This window comes from Aotus nancymaae, unplaced genomic scaffold (assembly GCF_030222135.1).
Source record: "Aotus nancymaae isolate 86718 unplaced genomic scaffold, 86718_ANA_hifiasm-v0.15.2.pri h1tg000008l, whole genome shotgun sequence".
NCBI lineage: Eukaryota > Metazoa > Chordata > Mammalia > Primates > Aotidae > Aotus > Aotus nancymaae.
The window spans coordinates 31,306,697-31,329,781 of NW_026988419.1; the positions used below are offsets into that span (position 1 = coordinate 31,306,697).

General features: G+C 44.5%; 2 protein-coding genes and 1 pseudogene across 2 annotated transcripts in view; 2 read left to right on the forward strand and 1 right to left on the reverse strand.

Moving 5' to 3' along the window:
• Window positions 1-2,946: 2,946 nt before the first annotated feature.
• Window positions 2,947-23,085, reverse strand: part of KIAA2012 (KIAA2012 ortholog) — a 133,963-nt gene continuing 113,824 nt past the window's right edge. Inside the window, exons 17-23 of the mRNA XM_064373159.1 lie at window positions 19,439-19,601; window positions 18,274-18,388; window positions 16,063-16,448; window positions 12,753-12,955; window positions 11,904-12,076; window positions 9,212-9,428; window positions 2,947-3,523 (exon numbers count right to left, since the gene is read on the reverse strand). Of these exons, the coding sequence (XP_064229229.1) occupies window positions 3,385-3,523; window positions 9,212-9,428; window positions 11,904-12,076; window positions 12,753-12,955; window positions 16,063-16,448; window positions 18,274-18,388; window positions 19,439-19,601 (1,396 nt within the window). The 3' untranslated portion in view covers window positions 2,947-3,384. The remainder of the gene's footprint in view (window positions 3,524-9,211; window positions 9,429-11,903; window positions 12,077-12,752; window positions 12,956-16,062; window positions 16,449-18,273; window positions 18,389-19,438; window positions 19,602-23,085) is intronic.
• LOC110567603 (DAZ-associated protein 2-like) lies at window positions 4,397-6,237 on the forward strand (annotated as a pseudogene).
• On the forward strand, window positions 20,422-22,284 carry LOC105712915 (ubiquitin carboxyl-terminal hydrolase 21-like). The gene is given in 2 exon segments (XM_064372830.1): window positions 20,422-21,356; window positions 21,358-22,284. Coding segments are annotated over 2 exon segments (1,698 nt in total). The 5' UTR covers window positions 20,422-20,489; the 3' UTR covers window positions 22,189-22,284.

Consider the following 23,085-nt stretch of genomic DNA (forward strand, 5'->3'; position numbering starts at 1 on the left):
AGCTAATTTTTGTATTTTTAGTAGAGATGGGGTTTCACCATGTTGGCCAGCATGGTCTCGATTTCTTGACCTCGTGATCCACCCCTCTCTGCCTCCCAAGGTTTTGGGATTACAGGCGTGAGCCATTGCACCTGGCGTGGCCTTATTTCTTTATATCTTAAATATTTAAACTTTGTGTAAAATTCAAATACCAGATTAGTTTTTCCTATTAGAGGGCTTAACTTTTATTTTTAATGCTAATGAATCACAGAATTTACTATATCTCTGCCTACATACAGTCCAGTTTCATATTATCTCAAATAGAATGTCATTTAACTACTTTAGAAGACCAAATAAAACCCACCTTGAATGCATAAGCTATAAACTGTTACAGCTTACATACCTACTTAAGTCACCTTTTGAGAAAGAGATTGGCTTGATCTTATAGTTCTTATGTTTGACCCTGACTGAAAAATTATTTGTTTGGTGTAAGTTAGAGCTTTTAGATTGTCACTTGATATTTATCCTTGTATTCCTTAAACAGTGACTAGGAACTAGGCCTGTTTTAAGAAAATCCTCCACAGTTGCATATTTCTGTCAAGACTGAAAAACAGATCTGATTGGGTATTTGAACTATGTGAATCTATAGTTTGGTATCTTTTTCTTTTTTTTTTTTAGACAGAGTTTCACTCTTATTGCCCAGGCTGGAGTGCAATGGCACGATCTCGGCTCACCGCAGCCTTCACTTCCCGTGTTCAAGTGATTCTCCTGCCTCAGCCTCCTGAGTAGCTGGGATTACAGGCATGCACCACCACGCCTGGCTAATTTTTGTATTTTTAGTAGAGACAGGGTTTCTCCATGTTGGTCAGGCTGGTCGTGAACTCCTGACTACAAGTGTGAGCCACCATGCCTGGCCAGTTTGGTATCTCAATTTTGTTTGCATCTCTAAATGTCTGAAGGCTCTCAGGATTTAGGTGGTGTGATTTAGCTACTGGGGAAATAATTTTCTTGTTTTTAGTTTTTTTGGATTCTTCTCTAAATGCACTGCACTCTGCTATGGTTAACTTAAACATGTGCTTATCTGATTAGCAGTGCCGATAAATAGGCATTTCACAACAAAAATTTTAACACATTATCAGATTTCTTAAGGGACCTTGCATAAAAGTGAAGCCACTCTTATCTGGTGCTTGACTGCAACATCTAAATCTGTAAAAGAAGGGAGAAACTAAAGTCAGCAATGGTAATTTCCCCCACAAGGATGATTTCCTTGTGTTTGTTCTGTTGTGGGTTGAATTATTTGAGATGTTCCTTTCTTATCTGATTAAGTACTGTTCAATGAATTGATTGAATGAATGAATGTGCAGTTAAGGTCCACAAGCTTGAGAAAATGTTTAGATGACATATTGAAGTTTACTGTGACTGATATTATCTAGTGTTTGACTATTTTATTTCTATTTCATTCTTATATAAAACAAGGAGTTAAAATAAGGATCAAATCTAAGCAAGTCCAATAACAGCAATACAGAATCCAAACAGGTTTGATTTCTGGGTTGTAGAGGTGTAATTTCTGTAGAAAGCAAATACCTTACAAACATTAATGAGGAATTGGAGGTAATTACTTGCAAATATTAAGTTTTTCATCCATAGATGGTAAAGTATAGAGTAGGGCCAAAAGAAATTTGTGAAAAAATTAAGGTTCAGATGCTCTGGATTTAAATAACATCCTTTTATATAACTTGTATGCTAAAAATATCTTTCATCATCCATTTTGTTAAAGGGATATTTTATTAAATATTAAAAGAGAGATGTTAAAGATAAATATCTAATCCAGGCTCATCCTGGGCCTGGCACAGTGGCTTGTGCCTGTGACTCCAGCACTTTGGAAGGCTAAAGCAGGCAGATCACTCAAGCCCAGGAGTTTGAGACCAGCCTGAGCAACACGACAAAACCCAGTCTGTATTAAAAATACACAAATTAGCCAAATGTGGTGGTGTATGCCTGTAGTCCCAGCAACTTAGAAGGCTGAGGTGGGAGGATTGCTTAGCTCAGGAGGTCAAGACTGCAGTGAGCTGTGATTGTGCCACTGCACTCTACCTTGGGCTACAGAGCAAGACTGTTTAAAAAAAAAAAAAAAAAAAAAAGGACATCATGGTAGAGTCAATAATTTTTCAACTGGAGAAATTTTGTGGGTGGTTAATTCTTCAAGGCACAGGGGCTAAAACTCAAGATTTATTAATGTTCAGGGCTTTAGAATAATGCTGCCCAATAGAATTTCCTGTCATGGAAATATTCTACATCTGCGCTGTCCAGTATGGTAGCCAGTAGCCACACATGACCACTGAGCACTTGAAATGGGGCTGTTGTGACTGAAGAATGTTTTAACAAATTTAAATAGCTACATATAGCTGGTGCTGTGTTACTCAAGAGTGCAGCTCTGTAATCTATACTTTAAGGATATGAGAATGGCCTCACAAAACAGCTAATTTTGCTGAAATGAACATTTATCAAGTGATTACAAATATACATTGTTCTAAATAGACATTAAGTTTTAGATCCTTAGGGTAAAATGGTTGTGGTTTTGCTTTACAGAGAGATGTATAATAAAATTCCTAACATATATTTGAATATATAAATTAGTTTCTCTGAGCTAATTCAAAATTATTTGCATTACACAATTTTCATTTATCTGTAACTCTTTCGGACACATTGAAATGAAATACTTTGACTATCCTAAGACCACGTTAGTGTTTCAGACTGAAATGGGCAGTTTTAGGCACCAAGGCTTCTGGATTTATATGGTTCTGGAGAGCATAAAGGATTTAGGTGAGTGAAGAGTTCAATTGGGTTGAACAAAGTGTGTGAATTGTTGAGGGGTGGTGAAAATGGAGGTTTCAGAGTAAAGAATGGCTTAGATTGGATTGGCTTGAGGTAACCAGATGAAATGGAACTAAATGGGGTCAGGATGAAACTTTTTTTTTTTTTTTTTGTGGGAGGTGGGGAAGGGATGCGGAGGGGGAGGCACTGGGACGGGATGAAACTTTTTAAGAGACAGGGTCTCACTCTTACCCAGGCTGCAGTATAGTGGCACCATCAGTGCTCAGTGCAGCCTGGAACTCCTAGGCTCAAGCGATACTCTTGCTTCAGTCTACTGAGTAGCTAGGATTACAGGCACACCCCACCATGCCTGGCTAATTGAAATTTTTTTTATAAAGATGGAGTTTCCACTATGTTGCCTAGGATGGTCTCGAACTCCTGGCCTCAGGCAAGCGTCCCACCTCAGCCTCCCAAAATGTTGGGATTACACGCATGAGCCACCATGCCTGGCCCTTGGAACTTTATTATAAAGGGAAGTTTCTCTTTTTGTCACCACCTCCTCCCAACTTACTCTTTAGTTTTCATCTATCCTTAAGGCCTGGGTATTTGTAGGAACTGGAAATAAGAGTAAACCCATGGTCTGGAAATGTTGTGTGTCCACTGCAGGCTACTGGCTTCCTTATGGAGTTCTTGATGGAAATGAAGATGTTTCTCCAAAGCAGCTTTTTGCCTAAGGAGACAACCCCACCCCAATTACAATAATTATTAAGCACCCTAGAAATTATCCTTATAAGCTAGCTGGATAACTTTAGATTTGAATAATTATCAATTAGACTTGGGGCTGTTCATCTTGGATTTTAGTGGAAGATCATACTCTTCATTTAGTAAATTTACATATGAGGTTTACAGTACCATAAGCTTCCTATTGGAAAAGTAAAAGGAAAGGCATAACTCAAGTGTTTTTTTTTTTTTGAGATGGGAGTCTTCGCTTTGTTGCCCAGGCTGGAGTGCAGTGGCACTATCTCAGCTCATTGAAACCTCCACCTCCCGGGTTCAAGCGATTCTTCTGCCTCAGCCTTCCGTGCAACTGGGCCTACAGGTGCGTGCCACCACACCTGGCTAATTTTTTTTTTTTTTTGCGACGGAGTTTCGCTCTTGTTACCCAGGCTGGAGTGCAACGGCGCGATCTCGGCTCACTGCAACCTCTGCCTCCTGGGTTCAGGCAATTCTCCTGCCTCAGCCTCTTGAGTAGCTGGGATTACAGGCACGTGCCACCATGCCCAGCTAATTTTTTGTATTTTTAGTAGAGATGGGGTTTCACCATGTTGACTAGGATGGTCTCGATCTCTTGACCTCGTGATCCACCCGCCTTGGCCTCCCAAAGTGCTGGGATTACAGGCGTGAGCCACCGCGCCCGGCCAACCTGGCTAATTTTTGTAGTTTTAGTAGAGGCAGGGTTTCACCATATTGGCCAGGCTGGTCTTGAACTGACCTCGTGATCCTCCCGCCTCAGCCTCCCAAAGGGCTGGGATTACAGGTGTGAGCCACTGTGGCGGGACAACTCAATTCTTACACTGCTGAAAAGGACTCCTTCGTTTAAGAGATGAGGAAAGGGCCAGGTTCAGTGGCTCATGCCTGTAATCCCAGCACTTTGGGAGGCTGAGGTGGGCAGATGAGCCAGGTGTTTGAGATTAGCCTGAGCAACATGGTGAAACCCCATCTTTACTAAAAATACAGAAACTGGGGGGCAGCGCCACTCAGGTGTTGAGTGATGTTAGGCGGAGGGACTGTCACGTGACACAGAAGTGGCTCTGAACAGAAAGAGGATGAAAAAAATGGTCTCTGCAATGCCGGTATGAACTGGAATTGCAGCCACTGTGAACAGCAAAGGTCAGTATCCAACACAGCTAACCTACCCTGTGCAGCCTCCTGGGAATCCAGTATACCCTCAGACCTTGGATATTCCTCAGGCTACACCCTATATTGATGCTCCACCTGCCTACTCGGAGCTCTGATCTGAGCACTGCACCCAGGGGCTGCGACAGTCCCCACCATGTCAGCTGCATTTCCTGGAGCATCTCTGTATCTTCCCATGGCCCAGTCTGTGGCTGTTGGGCCTTTGGTTCCACAATCCCCATGGCTTATTATCCAGTGGGTCCCATCTATCCAGCTGGCTCTACAGGGCTGGTGGAAGGAGGGTATGACGCAGATGACAGATTTGGAGCTGGGCTACTGCTGGCAACATTGCTTCTCCACCTCCTAGATGCCCTCCCAATGCTGCTCAGCTTGCAGTCATGCAGGGAGCCAGCATCCTTGTAACTCAGTGGAAAGGGAGCTTCATGGGTGGTTCAGATGGTGGCTACACCATCTGCTGAGGAACCAAGGCCACCTTTGTGCCGGGAAAGACATCATATACCTTCAGCACTTCTCACAGTGTAACTGCTTTAGTCATATTAACCTGAAGTTGCAGTTTAGACACATGTTGTTGGGGCGTCTTTCTGGTGCCCAAACTTTCAGACACTTTTCAAATTTAATAAGGAATCATGTAATGGTAGGTATCTCCCTAAAGCATTTTGTGGTAGGGAAGGTATCCATTCATAATGTGAATGTGGGTGAAGCCGCCCTAAGGATCTTCCTTTAATTTCTCTGGAGTAATAGTGTACCATACTGCTTTTTGAGTTTGGTAATAAAACACCAAATTAGGATTAAAGGGAACTTAGATCTTCCTAAGAATTAAAGTTGCCAGATTATTCTGACTGGTCTTTAATCTCTACGTTTTTGATTTATATTGTTATAAATGGAACACATTAGTTGTCTGCCTTTTCTTTTCCATCTCTTGCCCCACCCATCCCATCTCCAACCTTAGTCTTCCACTTCATCCTGCCAGTCTCCATTGAATCAAAGGTGCAGGACAGAAAGCCAGTCAAACTAATTTCCTCCTTTCCTCAAACTTCTCCCCACTTGTTATCTTTTAACTAGTCTTTCACAAGGATCCTCTGAAACCTGCTATGTGCCCCAAGCACAGATCCCGTTACTTCCGCTGCTTTCATATCTCCTCAGGCAATAGCGGAGGGTGCCTTTTGGACCCTCCTCATAGGTTGTGTCTGCACACATGAACCTAACCCAAATTTGCTTTGGTGCAAGAAAAACTGAGCTATGTTTGAACAAACGTATCGTGCAAACTGTTCTGTGAACAACAGTTGGTTTAAAATATGAGGGGCAAAGAGGAGGATGCATTTCAAAAGCCTGATTGATGTGTTTAGAGCCAAATTAAGAGAACCTTTCAGATCAAAAATTAGTTACTATTTTTTGTCAGAGTGTCTGATGCAGCTACTCATTCGGCTCCCCAAAATTCCTAGACTGGGTTAATAGGGTCATATTGTGAATGCCTCACTGCTAAATGACTTGAGTCCAGTGAGAAATCTCATTGGGGTTAAGAATATTTCAGGGATCCTTAATCTTTTGAGTTTTGTTTTCTGAAATTGAATTTTATTTTATCTTATAATTTCAGTTCATCTAAATTGTGTGTTCTGTACATGTGATGTTTGACTGTACCATTGACTGTTAACGGAAGTTCATCGTTGTATGTCTGCCTACACTGTGGTGTGCTTAAATTGTGGATTTTTTATACTAAAAATGTAGAATACAGACTATTTTGAAGATTAAAAAATATAATAATACAAAAACTAGCCAACCTGGTGGCTCCCTACCAGCTACTCGGGAGGCTGAGGCATAAATCTTTTGAATCTGGGAGGTGGAGGTTGCAGTGAGCTGAGATTGTGTCCCTGCACTCCAGCCTGGGCAACAGAGTGAGACTCTGTCTCAAAAAAAAGGGGGTGGGGTGAGAAAACAGGCCAGAGAAGTTAAAGTACCTGGGCCAGTGTCACACAGTGAAGATGAAATAAAGCAAGTTGATATGAAATTCTCCTGAGTCTTGCTAGAGTGAGGCTCTTCTCCTCATCCCTTTAGTTATTTGGTTTTCTGCTTTCAGCTACTTGGACTATCCTTATAAATTGCCCAGCTTTGCCTTGGATAACTGTCAGTTTCCTTCCCATGGAAAGTTGGAACTCCCGATAGTTAGCTTGTGGTCTCAATATTTAGGAACCTAATATTCTGCTGCTATGGTACATGGAATAGATAATTTTGAAATGAAGTGAGGGCTTGCCTAATGATCCATTTTGTAATTCACCTAACAGCTGAGGAAAGTCCAGAGGAGGAAGAACTCAAGGTTAGTAGACAACCTTGAAATCGAGTTGCACTGGCTGCCTTCTCTTTTTGGTCCCTTAAAGAGTATTTGTCATCTTAGATTCAGCTTAAGTTGTGGACAGATATTTGAAGGGAAAAGTATTTACAGTTAAGGTTGGAATCACATGGTTTTCTGGGTTGTACCTCTTTACCTTTCAACTTTGGTGGTTCTAAAGAGGGACAGTTATTAGTTACTTTCTCTAAGGAGAAGTTCATGATGTAGCAACTATAGAGGTCCTAGCTTTTAAAGAGTCAATTGAAATACATACCTCAGTTTTTATTATCAGTAAGATGCAATGATAATCAGTATTATAGGAGAGTAAAGGGGGAAAACTCTGATGACTTTGATTCTTTGCTTTTTCTTCTAACAAGGCCCTCATTTTAGATCTGGTCTTGGCCTATGTCCCTAACTTCATCTGGAAGTATCCTTTGCCCTTTGTCCCCTTCATTCCATCCATACTGTCTTTTATTCTTCCAACATGCCAGCCTCATTTCTTTCTTCAGACCTTTATACTTACTGTTTACTTGCTGGGATATTTTTCTCCCAGATGTTTATGTGGCTCTTTGTCATTCAAGTTTCACCATATATGACACCTCTTCTGAGAGGTCTTGCCCTGGTTAACCAATTAAAATAAGCCACATGCAATTCTATCGCATCTTTTTTTTTTTTTTCTCACTCTTGTTGCCCAGGCTGGAGTGCAATGGCTTGATCTCGGCTTACTGCAACCTCTGCCTCCCAGGTTCAAGTGATTTTCCTGCCTCAGCCTCCCAAGTAGCTGGGATGACAGGTGTCTGCCACCACACCCAGCTAATTTTTGTATTTTAGTAGAGATGGGGTTTGAACATGTTGACCAGGCTGGTCTCAAACTTCGGACCTCAGGTGATCCACCCACCTCGGTCTGCCAAAGTGCTAGGATTACAGATGTGAGCCACCATGCCTGCCCCCCTTGTTTTTTTTTTTTCTTTCTTTTTTTTTTTAAAAAAACGAGTCTTGCTCATGGAGTACAGTGACTTGATCTTGGCTCACTGTAGCCTTGACCTCCCAGACAATTTTCTGATCCAACTCTCAAATCTGTGATTGTGAGAGACTCCCTGCGAGAAATTTTGCAAATGCCTCCTGTATAGCTGGGACCACAGGCATTCACCACCATACCCGGGTAATTATTATTATTTTTTTTTTGTAGGAATAGGGGTCTCACTTTGTTGCCTAGGCTGGTCTTGAACTCCTGAGCTCAAGGGATTCGAAGTGATTCTCTTGTCTTCGTCTCCCAAAGTGCTAGAATTACATGTGTGAGCCACTGTGCCCGGCGTCCTATCACATTTTAAAATTTTTTCTGCATAGCATTTATTGCTGGCTTTAAAAAGTCTTTGTTGGCCGGGTGTGGTGGCTCATGCCTGTAATCCCAGCACTTAGGGAGGCCGAGGCAGGTGGATTACGAGGTCGGGAGTTCAAGACCAGCCTGGCCAACATGGTGAAACCTTGTCTTTACTAAAAATACAAAGATTAGCTGGGCATCTCAGCACATGCCTATAATCCCAACCACCTGGGAGGCTGAGGCAGGAGAATAGCTTGAACTAGGACCTGGGAGGTGGACATTACAGTGAGCCGAGATTGTGCCATTGCACTCCAGTCTGGGTTACAGAGTGAGAATCTGTCTAAAAAAAAAAAAGTCTTTGTTTAGAGTTTGTCCCCACCCCCGCCCCTAGAATGTAAATGTGATGGGAGGAGCCATCTTCTCTGTCTTTCATACTCCTGAATTCCTAGTGTCTGTAACAGTGTTTGGCACATAACAGGCACTCAGTAGATACCAAGGAAGGCAATGGGTATGGAATTAGGGGGTCTTAGATCTGGTCTTGGCATTATTCCTAAGTCACTGTTTGTTCGTGATCAAGATCCTTTTCCTCTTTGGGACATGCCTTTTTCATCTATCAACTAGACGATTGAGGTGGATCTCTCTAAACTCCCTTGTAGCTTCAGTATAACTTCTTTAAGCCATGGAGGAATCCTTGATATTTGCAGCAAAAGAATCCCTCTATGCCTTTCTGTCTTCCAAACCATGCTTGGGGTGGGGGAACTTTTCTTGTCCAAAGGCAGTGCAAGGCTAGCATTAGTGCTGGACAGTGAAGCCCTTGAACAACCCCCAATGACAACTGTTGCCCAAATGTCGAGTACCTGGTCTGTTCTTGGGCTTGTTTTGTGGCTTCCAGAGCCAGTCTTGCTGCTTCCTCTTCCTTTTGCCTCCTCTCCTCTGCCTCCAGCCGAGCCTTCTCTTCCACTTCCTGTTTCCGCTGCTGGTACTCCAGTCGTTCCTCTTCAGCCATTTCCATCAGGCGTTTTTGTTCTTCTGCTAATTGCATTTCCAATTCCTTTTGCCTTTGCTTCTCTGCCTCTGGAGAATAGAAAAGAGGGTGGGCTCAGCAGGGATCATTATTGGGGAAAACAATTTTCTGATCCAACTCTCAAATCTGTGATTCTGAGGGACTCCCTGTGAGAAATTTTGCAGTTTAACCAGCTAGCTGGCTGCCAGATCCTCTCTGAGTAGTACCTTGGGGATTAATTTACTAATTTAAGAGTCCTGACCAAGCATGGTGGCTCACGCCTGTAATCCCAGCACTTTGGGAGGCCAAGGTGGGTAGATCATCTGAGGTCAGGAGTTTGAGACCAGCCTGACCAACATGGAGAAACCCCATCTCTACTAAAAATGCAACATTAGCCGGGTGTGGTGGTGCATGCCTGTAATACCAGCTACTCGGGAGGCTGAGGCAGGAGAATTGCTTGAACCCAGGAGGCAGAGGTTGCTGTAAGCTGAGATTGCATCATTGTGCTCCAGCCTGGGCAACAAGAGGGAAACTCCGTTTCAAAAAAAAAAAAAAGTTTTTTTTTTTATTAAGTACCTCCTACTATGTGTAGTACACTATGCAGTTAATACAAAGCCTTGGGGAAGAATTTTTCCAGAGCCTGGTGTGTTTATGTGGTGGTATGAAGCTGGGTTGGGGAGCAGTGTCAGATCAGGGTCTAGAGAAACTTGGTGCTTCCTCAGCTGCACTGAGTCTACAGCCAGAATCAGGAAGTGGCCACAGTGTGGTCTGCTGAAGTTCTTATCTCTTCCTCAAAGGTGTGGCTGGACCCAGCAATCCCACTGCTAGTATATGTCCAAAGGAAAGGAGATCAACATATTGAGGAGATACTTGCACTTGTATGTTTAATGCTGCACTCTTCACAATAGCCAAGATATAGAATCAATATAAATGTCCATCAATAGATGAATGGATAAAGAAAATGTGGTATATATACATAATGGAATACTACTTAGCCATAAAAAGAATAAAATTCTGTCTTTTACGACAATGTGAATGATCCTGAGAGGACTTACATTAAGTGAAATAAGCTCGGCATAGAAAAATAAATAAAATGTTTTTACTCATGTGAAAGCTAAAATTGTTGATCTCATGGAGGTAGAGAATGGAACAGTGGTTACTAGAGGGAGGGAAGGGTAGGGCGTTGTTGAGGGGTTAGGGAGAGGTTGGTTAAAGACTACTAAAGTACACCTAGATAGAGGAAATAAGTTCTAATGTTCTTTTTTTTTTTTTTGAGACAGAGTTTCGCTCTTGTTACCCAGGCTGGAGTGCAATGGCGCGATCTCTGCTCACCGCAACCTCCGCCTCTTGGGTTCAGGCAATTCTCCTGCTTCAGCCTCCTGAGTAGCTGGGATTATAGGCACGCGCCACCATGCCCAGCTAATTTTTTGTATTTTCAGTACAGATGGGATTTCACCATGTTGACCAGGATGGTCTCGATCTCTTGACCTCATGATCCACCCGCCTTGGCCTCCCAAAGTGCTGGGATTACAGGCATGAGCCACCACACCTGGCCCAAGTTCTAGTGTTCTATAGCACTGTAGGTGACTGTAACAACAACTTCTATTTCCAAATAGCTAGAAGAGTAGATTTTTTCTTTTTTTTGAGACAGAGTCTTGCTCTTGTTGCCCAGGCTGAAGTGCAATTATGCTATCTTGGCTCACTGTAACCTCCGCCTCCTGGGTTCAAGCAATTCTCCTGCCTCAGCCCCTCAGCCTCCCGAGTAGCTGGGACTACAGGCACGTGCCACTACACCCAGCTAATTTTTATACTTTTAGTAGAGACAGGGTTTTGTCATGTTGGCCAGGCTGGTCTCGAACTCCTGACCTCAGGTGATCCACCTGCCTCGCCCTCCCAAAATTCTGAGATTACAAGCGTGAGTCACGACACTTGGCTAGAAGAATGGATTTTGAAGAAAAAAAAAGTGGATTTTGAAGTTCCCAACACAAATGATGAATGTTTGAGGTGATGGATATGCTCATTACCCTGATTTGATAATTACACATTGTATATGTGTCAAATATTACATTGTACTCTGTAAATATGTACAATTATTCTATGTCAATTAAAAATAAGTAATAATTTTTAAAAAGAGGCTGGTGAGATTCCACACATCAGCACCTGAAAGTGCCCTGAAGCTATCAAGATGCTTGTGACTGTTCTCATCTGCTAGGGAAGGAAGAAAGGGGTAAGGCTGTGTCTCCAAGTTAGGTAGCTCCTGAGCAATGCCGAGAGGGCAAAGGGAAGGGCAAGTTCCCAGTTCAGGAGGTTGTTGGATTGAGAGAAGGTCTCTGGAGTCATTTCCACAAGCAAGTCATTACTTTCTTATTTAGAGCTATATTAACACACTATAGTCATACATAATCATTTTGAAAAAAATAGTTTATATATTTAGAATGCTTAATACACTAAGGCCTAGGATAGGAATACATGAACACTCACAGTTGGATAAAAATGTTTCTGCCCCAAATAGAAGAGAGATGCAAAGAGCTCAAGAACCCCCTCACCGGCCCTCTCAGCTTCCTTCTGCTGCTTTTCTCTCTGTAGTTCTCGTAGTTTCCTCCGAAACTCCTCTTTTTGTTGCCGAGCTCTCTCCTGGGCTGCTTTCAACTGGAGCTGCTGCTTTCTTTCCTCCTTGTCCTGCCGCTGCTGTTCTTCTTGGAGTCTCTGTTTCCTCAAGCTGAGAAAACACAAGATGCGCAGGGAAATGGCAGAAAACAGTGAGGCATGCTTGTGAGACCAGCCAACAGACAGTGCCCATGGGGGAGGCTCTGAGCCCACTGGCCACAGGGAGCATCCCATTCCCAGGAGACTCAGTTTTCCAAGGGAAGCCAGGATTGAAGAGCAGAGACAAGAGCCCAGTGGGCTTGAAACCAGAGTTTCAGTTCACAGCTCTGTACCCTGGCACAAAAGTTCATTTTTCACTCTTAAGGATTTCAAAACTCCTGCCTCACAGGGTTGTTGTGAAGATTAAATTGCAGTTGAGGCTGTGAAAGGGGCTAGCACAGTGCAGACAGCAAAGCGCAGGGGCTTGGCAAATGTTTGCTGGACTGAATCTCAGAGGCTTCCCAAGAATATCTCATGACCATCAATGTGAGTAACCCTCACGTGGGGTTGTAAACCTGAATGTGAGTGACATTTAGCAGAATGTACCCATGCCCTTGGCTGAGATGCTACAGCTTCTTTCTGGTCGGTGTTGTTCCTAGGAAAACTGAGGATAGAGAAAAATGACGCATGCTGTTTTACTTTGGGGGCATGAGCCGCAGAACCAAACATTGTCTCCAGGGGAGGTCAACCATTGCCTTTTCTTCTTCTGCTTCTGAACATGGCTGTAGTCTCTGGCTTGCCCGACCTACCGGATCTCTTCTGCGCGTCTCTGCCGCTCCAGCTCCAGCTCCTCCTCCATCTTTTTTGCCCTCTCCAGCTCCTCCTGCTGGAGCTGGCTCTTCTCTTCCTGTTCCCTTCTCTTCCTCTCCACCTCCAGCCGCCTCATCTCGGCTCTTTCTGTTCGAAGCCTGTCCTGGGAAGCCTTCTCTTGTTCCCTCTTAGTGAGGAGGGCCTAAGAAACCAGAGTGTTCTCAGTGCAAGGAACAGATAGGTCAGTCTCAGCACTGAGCCCTTTTCCACCCCAGACAATGTTGTCTCTAATCAAAGATGGACTCATAAAGCAGACTCAACACTCTGACCACAGCTGCAGACTCAGCTGCCACCAGCTTGGACTTTTGGGTCTGACTGACCTTGATTCAACTCTGTCTCTTACTTGCTTTGGGATTTAGGGATTACAACTTAAACTTCCCGATATTGTCTTCTTCATGGTATTGTTGCCAGGATTAGCTGAAATAATGAAAGTGCCAACATAATGTCCAGTACATGGTAGGTTCTAGAGTTCTCAACCCTAGCTGCACTTTAGAATTACCCAAGGAGCTTTCAAAAATTACTTGAGACTGGGCACAGTGGCTAACACCTGTAATCCCAGCATTTTGGGAGACTGAGGTGGGAGGATTGCTTGAGCCCAGGGGTTCAAGGTAACAAGTGACCTATGATCATGCCACTGCACTCCTGGGTGACAAAGCAAGACTCTGTCTCAAAACTATATAAAGACCTGGCACGGTGGCTCATGCCTGTAATCCCAGCACTTTGGGAGGCCAAGGTGGGCGGATCATGAGGTCAAGAGATTGAGACCATCCTGGCCAACATGGTGAAACCCTGTCTGTACTAAAAATATGAAAATCAGGTGGGCATGGTGGTGCACATCTGTAGTCCCAGCTACTCGGGAGGCTGAGGCAGGAGAATTGATTGAACCCGGCAGGCAGAGGTTGCAGTGAGCCAAGATCACACCACTGCACTCCAGCCTGGCGACAAAGTGAGACTCTGCCTCAAAAAAAAAAAAAAAATATATATATATATATATATTTACATATTGATGATTACATATATGTATGTATATGTACATATATATACACACACATGCATGCATACATACACACCACACACACACACACATATAAATAAAAACAAAAGTACCTGAGGTCAAGACTCTACCCAGACCAATGAAAATCTCTAGGTGGAAGGCCTCAGTTGTTGAAAAATTTCTTGAGTGATTCTAACATGAAGCCAGAGTTGGGAACCACAGGTTCTAGATAGAAGCTATTTTACCAGGGCAATCTCAGGTATAGATGGGTCAGACTCACATTTAATCCCATAGAAACTCACCTTTCCAATGGAAGGTTGTTATTTCAGTTTATATGAAAGTTGTTATAGCTTTCTTTTTCTCCCTAATGCCTCTTCCTCAGAAATATGCCTATGAAGGAACCTTGAGAGGCAAGCCTTCCAGGAACTCTGTGTATCCAACTCAGAGAAAAATCTCCTTGCTTTTTAGCCTTTGCAGAGGCAGCACAGTACTATGACAATAAATCTAAGACATGTTGATGATCACACAGGCTCACAAAAGTTCTGCCCATAGGTTGAAATTTTCATCTGTTGTGCAGAGCAGAATTCTGTGATCCAGGCAGCTGGGAGGGACTGAGAACTATAAAGGAAAATCCTCCTGGAATCCTTTTTGGAAGACCATGGGCCATAAAATAAGTAAATAGATAATAATTTAAAATAGTGACAAGAGTCCTGAACTTAGAGTCAAAGTACCTAAGCTTAAGTCTTGGCTCTACCACTCAATGGTTGTGTCATTTCTGGTAACGTGCATTTAACTCCCTCTAGCTTCTATTTCTGGATCTGTAAAATGGGGCTAATCATACCTGGCTCACAGTGTGGTTGTAAAGGTTGATGTAACATATGTGAGTTTAACCATAGTGGCTTAGCTGTGTGTGCATTTGTAGTGTTTAAAGCTACTTTTTAATTTTTTGTATAAGATGTCAAAATCAAGTTCAGTACCTTAGTCTCAGTGGAAGAAATAGTAATCTATTCTAACATCAGAAGAAAAATTGGTTGTGTTGGTCATACTGACAGATGATGTCTCTATATGGTATTCTTTTTTGGTTAATTGCAGGGATTTCCTTCCTTCCTCCCTCCCTCCTTCCCTCCTTCCCTCCTTCCCTCCTTCCCTCCCTTCCCTCCCTTCCTTCCTTCCTTCCTTCCTTCTTTTCTTTTCTTTTTTCTCTCTTTCTCTCTCTTTTCTTTATTTCTTTTTTTGGTTACAGATAGAATCTTGTCCCGTTGTTTAGGCTGGAGTACAGTGGCATAAACATAGCTCACTATAGCCTCAAACTCCTGATCTTAAGGAATGCTCCTGCCTTGGCCTCCCAAAGTGCTGGAATTACAGGGATGTGCCACCACATCTGGCCTAATTGCAGCAATTTTCAAGGGTAATTTTTCCTTACACTCAGTTTTTCTCTTCAGACCTCCACATAAGAATCAAGGCCTCTGGAACAAAGTGACTCTTACATGAAAAAGCACCCTGTGTATTTTTTTTTTTTGAGATGGAGTATTGCCCTGTCACTCAGGCTGGAGTGCAGTGGCATGATCTTGGCTCACTGCAACCTCTGCCTCCCGGGTTCAAGTGATTTTCTCGCCTCATACTCCCTAGTAGCTGGGATCACTTGCACACACCACCATGCCTGGCTAAATTATGTATTTTTAGTAGAGATGGGGTTTCACTATGTTGGCCAGGCTGGTCTCTAACTCTTGACCTCATGATCCGCCCGCCTCGGCTTCCCAAGGAGCTGGGATTACAGGTGTGAGCTACTGTGCCCGGCCCAAAAGCACCTTGTAAAAACAGATATATGTATACAGTATCTGTTTTATATATGTATACATACTGCCTCTGTTCCAGCTGTATACCACAGAAACACAGATTAGGAAAGCAGAAATTTCCACAACCTTTGGGAGGCAAGCAATAGATGAGCCCTAGCCTAAGTCAAGTAAATATGCTTGACTCTGATAGCCAGTAGTCACCTTTCCCTGTAACCATGAGTCCTGCATGCCTCACAAATGGGTGCTGTGCTCATTATCCACCCTATTCTTTACAGGGTGGATACTTGACCTGGCAGTGTGGGGGCCTCACAGAATGCATCACTTCAGAGGGGCTTTGCCACCCCTGCATCTTCGATCAGGTCTTACTAGGGTCAGAAGATACCAAAGGAGAACAATAAGACCATTAGGTATTAGAGCTGTTTCAGTAAGTACAATATAATTAAGGGCAGCTTTTCTCACCTCTGCACTTGTGCCAAGTGAGGACAGAACTCCCTCTGTCAAGCTGAGGACATCAGACTTGACTTTGGAAGGGTCCTCACAGCTTCTCTCTTCTTTAGATTCCATGTTGCCAGTGACAGTTGCAATCTGGGAGGGTGATGATCTTCCATCTAGAGAAACTTGGGTCTCCTGAGCATCATATTTGGGAGAAAGCCAAGGGTCCTCTACAAAGGAGTCTGAAGAGAAGGAACCTCTATTTGAGGTGTCTTCTGTTTCCTCAGGGTGAATGACATCAGGCCCACTCTGCTCTGCCGCTTTCTCCAGATTTCTTTCCTTCTGTGTCCTTTTCCTTTGGGCTCCTGGTATTTTTTCTAAATTTTTTTTAGCCTTTGAGTCCTTTGATTTTCCTGGGGCAGAACAATTGGGGATAGAGATATAGCTGAGTTAACTTAATGTGATCTCTAGACATCCTTTTTAGTAACTTTTTTTTTGAGATAGGGTCTTGCTCTGTCACCCAGGCTGGAGTAGTCACCCAGTAGCATGATCATGGCTCATTGTAGCCTTGATCTCCTGGGCTCAAGGGATCCTCCCACGTCGGCTTCCCGAGTAGCTGGGACTCCAGGTGTACCACCATGTCCGGCTAATTTTTGTATTTTTGTAGAAATGGGGCTTTTCCATGTTGCCCAGGCTAGTCTCGAATCCCGAGCTCAAGAAATCTGCTCACTTCCCAAAGCAATGGGATTACAGGTGTGAGCCACCATGCCTGGCCCCTTTTTAGTAACTTTTTTTTTTTTTTTTTGAGACGGAGTTTCGCTCTTATTACCCAGGCTGGAGTGCAATGGCGCGATCTCGGCTCACCGCAACCTCCGCCTCCTGGGTTCAGGCAATTCTCCTGCCTCAGCCTCCTGAGTAGCTGGGATTACAGGCACACGCCACCATGCCCAGCTAATTTTTATATTTTTAGTAGAGACGGGGTTTCACCATGTTGACCAGGATGGCCTCGATCTCTTGACCTCGTGATCCACCCGCCTCGGCCTCCCAAAGTGCTGGGATTACAGGCACTTTTAAAAGTTAGTATGCAATAGAATCACCTTTGGTTCAGTGGGAATCTGCATTGTAACAAACACCCCATGTGTTTTGGGAAGAGTAGTTTGCAGACCACCCTTTGAGAAACTGCCTTATCCTGTTTGGATCAACTGACATTCAGCAGTCTTGCTATTAAATAAGTTCTATTTCACTCTGACTTATGGTAGGGGCAGGACCGCCCAGAAGGGAGACTTGTAGACACAGCTGGAAAGTCATGCCTTGAGAGTCTGGCTTGAGGTTGCAGCTTTGTAACCTGGCAAAGTTTAGCCTTCCACACTCTAAGGACCCTTCCTTCACTTTACCTTTGGTGGGGACACCACAAGTATTTCCTTTTCCTAATCCTGCCAATGCTACCCAAGTCATGAGCTACAAAAATGTAAACTCAGCAAGAGTTAAACAAGCAAATCTCAAAAATAGATTTTGCTCAGGAGTGTGTCCATTGTTGTCCTTTCCAGCAGCATTGGATTTGTTTGGAGGGTATTCTGTATCATATGGGAAGTAAAGGATAGGTATAAGTTTTAGGCTAAAGAAAGTCTTTAAAAGCATAGGAATCTGAGTTCCTTGTCAGGGAACCAAGACAGAAACCATAGCTTGGAGGATCCTTGAACACTGTGGAGTTCCCCTTCCCAAATGCTCTCACTACCCAATACTCCGATTATGTGATATAGTTATTATTTTATGGAGGCAGTGGTAATAGAATCTGTTAGGAGTCAAATAGGAAAGGACAAACCCTGGGTCTACCACTTTACTGTCTGATCTGCTTGATGTTGTGCAAGTCACCCAACCTTGCTAAACCTCAGTTGCTACATGAATATAATAATAAAACTTCCTTCATGGAGATGTTGTGAGGATTTAATGAGATCATATATACAGAGTCCTAATAAAGTATTCAGTAAATAGGTGCTGTTATTATTATACTTTCCTTTCTTGGTGAACACAGGCCTCTAGGTTCCCCATTTTCCTCTATCTCTGTCTATTAAGATATTGACATGAAGTAAGGCTGCAACACCATCCTAGCTCTAGTAATCAAGGAGACTCAAAACAGAGCGTTTGTCTGGTAGGATCCATGCTAATTACCCATACCACCTCCCGACCCCCAATAGGAGTTTTCTCCAGTTTTTGTTACTTGCCGGCACACTCTCTTACCGATGGCAGCCTCTTCTTCCCTGTAGATCTTTCCTTCTCTCTCTCTCTTGAGCGCTTTGGTTTTGTCTATCTTGGGTCTTTTCTTTCTCTTGGCTTTGTCAATCAGATCCCTCTCCTAAAGGTGAAAAATCAAGAAAGGGGACCATGATATGTATAGGAAATGAAAAAAAAAAAAACCATCAAAGAAGATTGTGTTGAAGAAGGTGACAGAGTGGCTTAGAATGGAATTTGTGTGAGTTCCAGGTAAAGCAGAAGAGTGAATCTTAGAGAATGCAGAACCAATGGGGAGAGTCAAAGGTTCAACCTTTGATGTAAAACTGCTAGGAATAATTACATTAGAGGAAAGAGGAGGAAAACATACTTTATGGTCTGCCTCCTTTCTTAGATTCTAAATCATGATCTACAGAGCTGGATCAAAGTGAAACAGTTTTTACCTTTGCTAGATTGGTGTTGCCATGATTAATGGTTAACTATTGTAAATCAAAACCAGCTTTATTCACTGCAGAACTATTTGCTAACTTTCAGGAAACCTCAGGGAGATGACCACCTTTCTCCATGGGCTGGAAGAACACAGTGCTTCCTCCTAAGAGAGGATGGCAGGGTGGGGCAGTGACTACCCACTCAGTACCTTTGTAAGAATTAGAAATGGGGCCGGGTATGGTGGCTCACGCTGTAATCCCAGCACTTTGGGAGGCTGAGGTGGGTGGATCACTTGAGGTTAGGAGTTTGAGACCAGCCTGGCCAACATGGTGAAACTCCATCTCTACTGAAAAAAATACAAAAATTAGCTGGGAGTGGTGGGACATGCCTGTAATCCCAGCTACTCGGGAGGCTGAGGCAGAAGCATCACTTGAACCCGGGAGGTGGACGTTGCAGTGAGCTGAGATTGTGCCACTGCACTCCAGCCTGGGTGACACAGAGAGACTGTGTCAAAAAAAAAAAAAAAAAGGAATTAGAAATGGATGCTCCATCCTTCAGGAGGATGCAGCCCAATGTGGCTGTGCAAAGCTTGGTAAGCAGACCACAGGCTGGACTTAGTGCCCCCCTCATTTGCTTTATGCAAAAATGCCGCCCTCATAGTGAGCACTCTATACTACTCTACATGGTATCCTTGATGAGATCCAGGTAGGGCTTTCAGACTGAGCTTTTAGGTGTTTACACTCACATGACCGATGCTGGCTGTCTCCTGGCTAAATAGTCTTGGTTCAGCCTTCCCTTCTCTTTCTCTTGGAAGAAGAGATGTATACACAGCACTCAACCTCTCTGGTGACTCAGGCCTGTGTCCCAGAAGTCCTCTGTGGAGGTGGTGTACATCATAATCTCTGCTCCTTTGAAAAGAGCAAACCAACAGAACCAAACTAAAGAAAAAAACTCTGGTGGAAAGAAAGAGGGCAAGTGAACCAACACTGAGCACCTGTTCTCTGCAGGCCCTGTGCCTGACATTTGACATACTCAGTCAACTCTTTTTCTTCTGCATATCCCATGGTAAGGAAGATCAGAAAGATTGGTCTTCACTTTTGGGGTTTCCTCAGATAAATCCTAAAACTCAGAGAGTGGGAGAAGTCATTTGCTCTTTGGGGTTGCATATTTATGCTTTTAATTGAATGACAAAGAATTATTTAACTGAAATTTCTTCAATCAAAGGATTAGCTGGAAAAAGAAAGTGACCTTTAAAAAAGATTATGTTAGGAACATGTAACTATCCATTCAGTCCTTTATGCCCTCTGACTTCTATCCTTATCAAATTCAGCCACTAAAAGGTCATGTGCTGTGATGGTTTTATCCATTGTAGAATTGCTGTCACTCACTGAGTGCCCTGAGGATAACTGACTTATGCCCTCTGGGTAAAAAGGCCACTGAAAAACAGCCCCATGCATTGCAGTGACAGTAGCAATAGCAGCTACTGTGTGCCTGCTGTGTGCCAGGCCTGGTTCTGGGCATTTTGTTTTTTTTTTTTAGCTAAATGAGTATTCTCTTTACTGTGCTCTGCTAGCACAGGGCCTTACTGTAGAAACTTGAGAAATATTTGTGGAGAACAAAGATGGCGGCGGCCCCTGCGGCGGGAGCGATCTGGGCAACGGTTGCGGCTAAAGCTGCAGCCGGGCCCACGCGGGGACTGCACGGGGGTAGTAGGGGGTGGCCCTGAGCTGCGCCTGGCCCCGGCTGGCCTCTCCCGCCGCCTCACCGGGGGACAGGTCCAGCCTGTGGTGTCCACAATGCCCCAGGCCTCTGAGCACCGCCTGGGCCGGACCCGAGAGCCACCTGTTAATATCCAGCCCCGAGTGGGATCCAAGCTACCATTTGCCCCCAGGGCCCGCAGCAAGGAGCGCAGAAACCCAGCCTCTGGGCCAAACCCCATGTTACGACCTCTGCCTCCCCGGCCAGGTCCCCCTGATGAACGGCTCAAGAAACTGAAGCTGGGACCGGGACGTACCTCAGGCCCTCGTCCCAGAGGCCCCCTTCGAACAGATCATGGGGCTCCCCTGCCTGGCTTACCACCCCCAACTGTGGCTTTGCCTCTCCCATCTCGGACCAACTTAACCCGTTCCAAGTCTGTGAGCAGTGGGGACTTGCGTCCAATGGGGATTGCCTTGGGAGGGCACCGTGGCACCGAAGAGCTTGGGGCTGCACTGAGCCGCTTGGCCCTCCGGCCTGAGCCACCCACTTTGAGACGTAGCGCTTCTCTTCGCCGCCTAGGGGGCTTTCCTGGACACCCAACCCTGTTCAGCATACGGACAGAGCCCCCTGCTTCCCATGGCTCCTTCCACATGATATTCGCCCGGTCCTCTGAGCCTTTCTACTCTGATGACAAGATGGCTCATCACACACTGCTTCTGGGCTCTGGTCATGTCGGCCTTCGAAACCTGGGAAACACGTGCTTCCTGAATGCTGTGCTGCAATGTCTGAGCAGCACTTGACCTCTTCGGGACTTCTGTCTGAGAAGGGACTTCCGGCAAGAGGTGCCTGGAGGAGGCCGAGCCCAAGAGCTCACCGAAGCCTTTGCAGATGTGATTGGTGCCCTCTGGCATCCTGACTCCTGCGAAGCTGTGAATCCTACTCGATTCCGAGCTGTCTTCCAGAAATAATGTTCCCTCCTTCTCTGGATACAGCCAGCAGGATGCCCAAGAGTTCCTGAAGCTCCTCATGGAGCGGCTGCACCTTGAAATCAACCGCCGAGGCCGACGGGCTCCACCAATCCTTGCCAGCGGTCCAGCTCCCTCTCCACCCCGCCGAGGAGGGGCTCTGCTAGAAGAACCTGACTTAAGTGATGATGACTGAGCCAACCTAGTGTGGAAGCGTTACCTGGAGCGAGAGGACAGCAAGATTGTGGACCTGTTTGTGGGCCAGTTGAAAAGTTGTCTCAAGTGCCAGGCCTGTGGGTATCGCTCCACGACCTTCGAGGTTTTTTATGACCTGTCCCTGCCCATCCCCAAGAAAGGATTTGCTGGGGGCAAGGTGTCTCTGCGGGATTGTTTCAACCTTTTCACCAAGGAAGAAGAGCTAGAGTCGGAGAATGCCCCAGTGTGTGACCAATGTCGGCAGAAAACTCGAAGTACCAAAAAGTTGACAGTACAAAGATTCCCCCGGATCCTCGTGCTCCATCTGAATCGATTTTCTGCCTCCCGAGGCTCCATCAAGAAAAGTTCAGTAGGTGTAGACTTTCCGCTGCAGCGACTGAACCTAGGGGACTTTGCCAGTGACAAAGCCGGAAGTCCTGTATACCAGCTATATGCCCTTTGCAACCACTCAGGCAGCTTCCACTATGGCCACTACACAGCCCTGTGCCGGTGCCAGACTGGTTGGCACATCTACAACGACTCTCGTGTCTCCCCTGTCAGTGAAAACCAGGTGGCATCCAGCGAGGGCTACGTGCTGTTCTACCAACTGATGCAGGAGCCACCCCGGTGCCTGTGATGCCCTCTCTAAGCCCTGGCACCTGTGAAGCCCTTTAAACACCCTTAAGCCCCAGACTCCCCATTGTCTCCCAGCCCCATGTACAGAGCTCACCAAGCCCTTGCCCATGTACAGCCCCCAGACGCTCTGCAATTTCACTTTTTGTGAATAAATTTATTAAGAAAAAAAAATATTTGTCGAATGAGGTAAATGGAATTTCCTGTAAATATATGAGTCTTTAAATCATTCAATGTCACTCTATAAAAGCCCATAGGAGAAGTCTCCTTTAGAATTTAGTGTTTGGAAAACCTTTAATTTCCCTGAGGAATAGGTATGCTGCAAATGAGAACCACAAACCCGATCATTTTACTCTTTTTTTTCAGAAATCTCTATGTCAGGAATGCCTCTGTCAGGCCTGAAATTAAGTCATGAAGACTGTAATGACTTTTGTAGAAGTTTGTGTTTTTTTCTCCTGATTTAAAAATTTCTTTTTGATTATTTCGTGTTTTTTGGTGGAGGGAGGGTGGTTGTCATAAACATTTAAAATACATTGTGAGCAAAGATCAGGTATAAAAATTTAAAAATGGAGTTCCTCTGGTGGCTGTCTCGTTCATCCAAGTGCCTTTCCCCCTTTACTCCTGGGGAATGCAAAAGCTTTTTGACCCAGGAGGGAATCTTTACATCCCAGGGCAGGTGAGGGCAGGTTTTTGGGAGGTCACAATAGGCTGTAGTTCCAGATGGAGGCTGAGAGGCCACACCAGCTCCCACTGCCAAAGGGGGCTTAAGTCAAAACACTATGCCTGACTGGCCGGGCTCACAGTAAGCACATTGGTACAGTACACAGGAAGCACTCAATACAGGCTAACAATTATTATTAATATTGGTGTTAGGATTATTAGCATTATTTATTTTACTCAG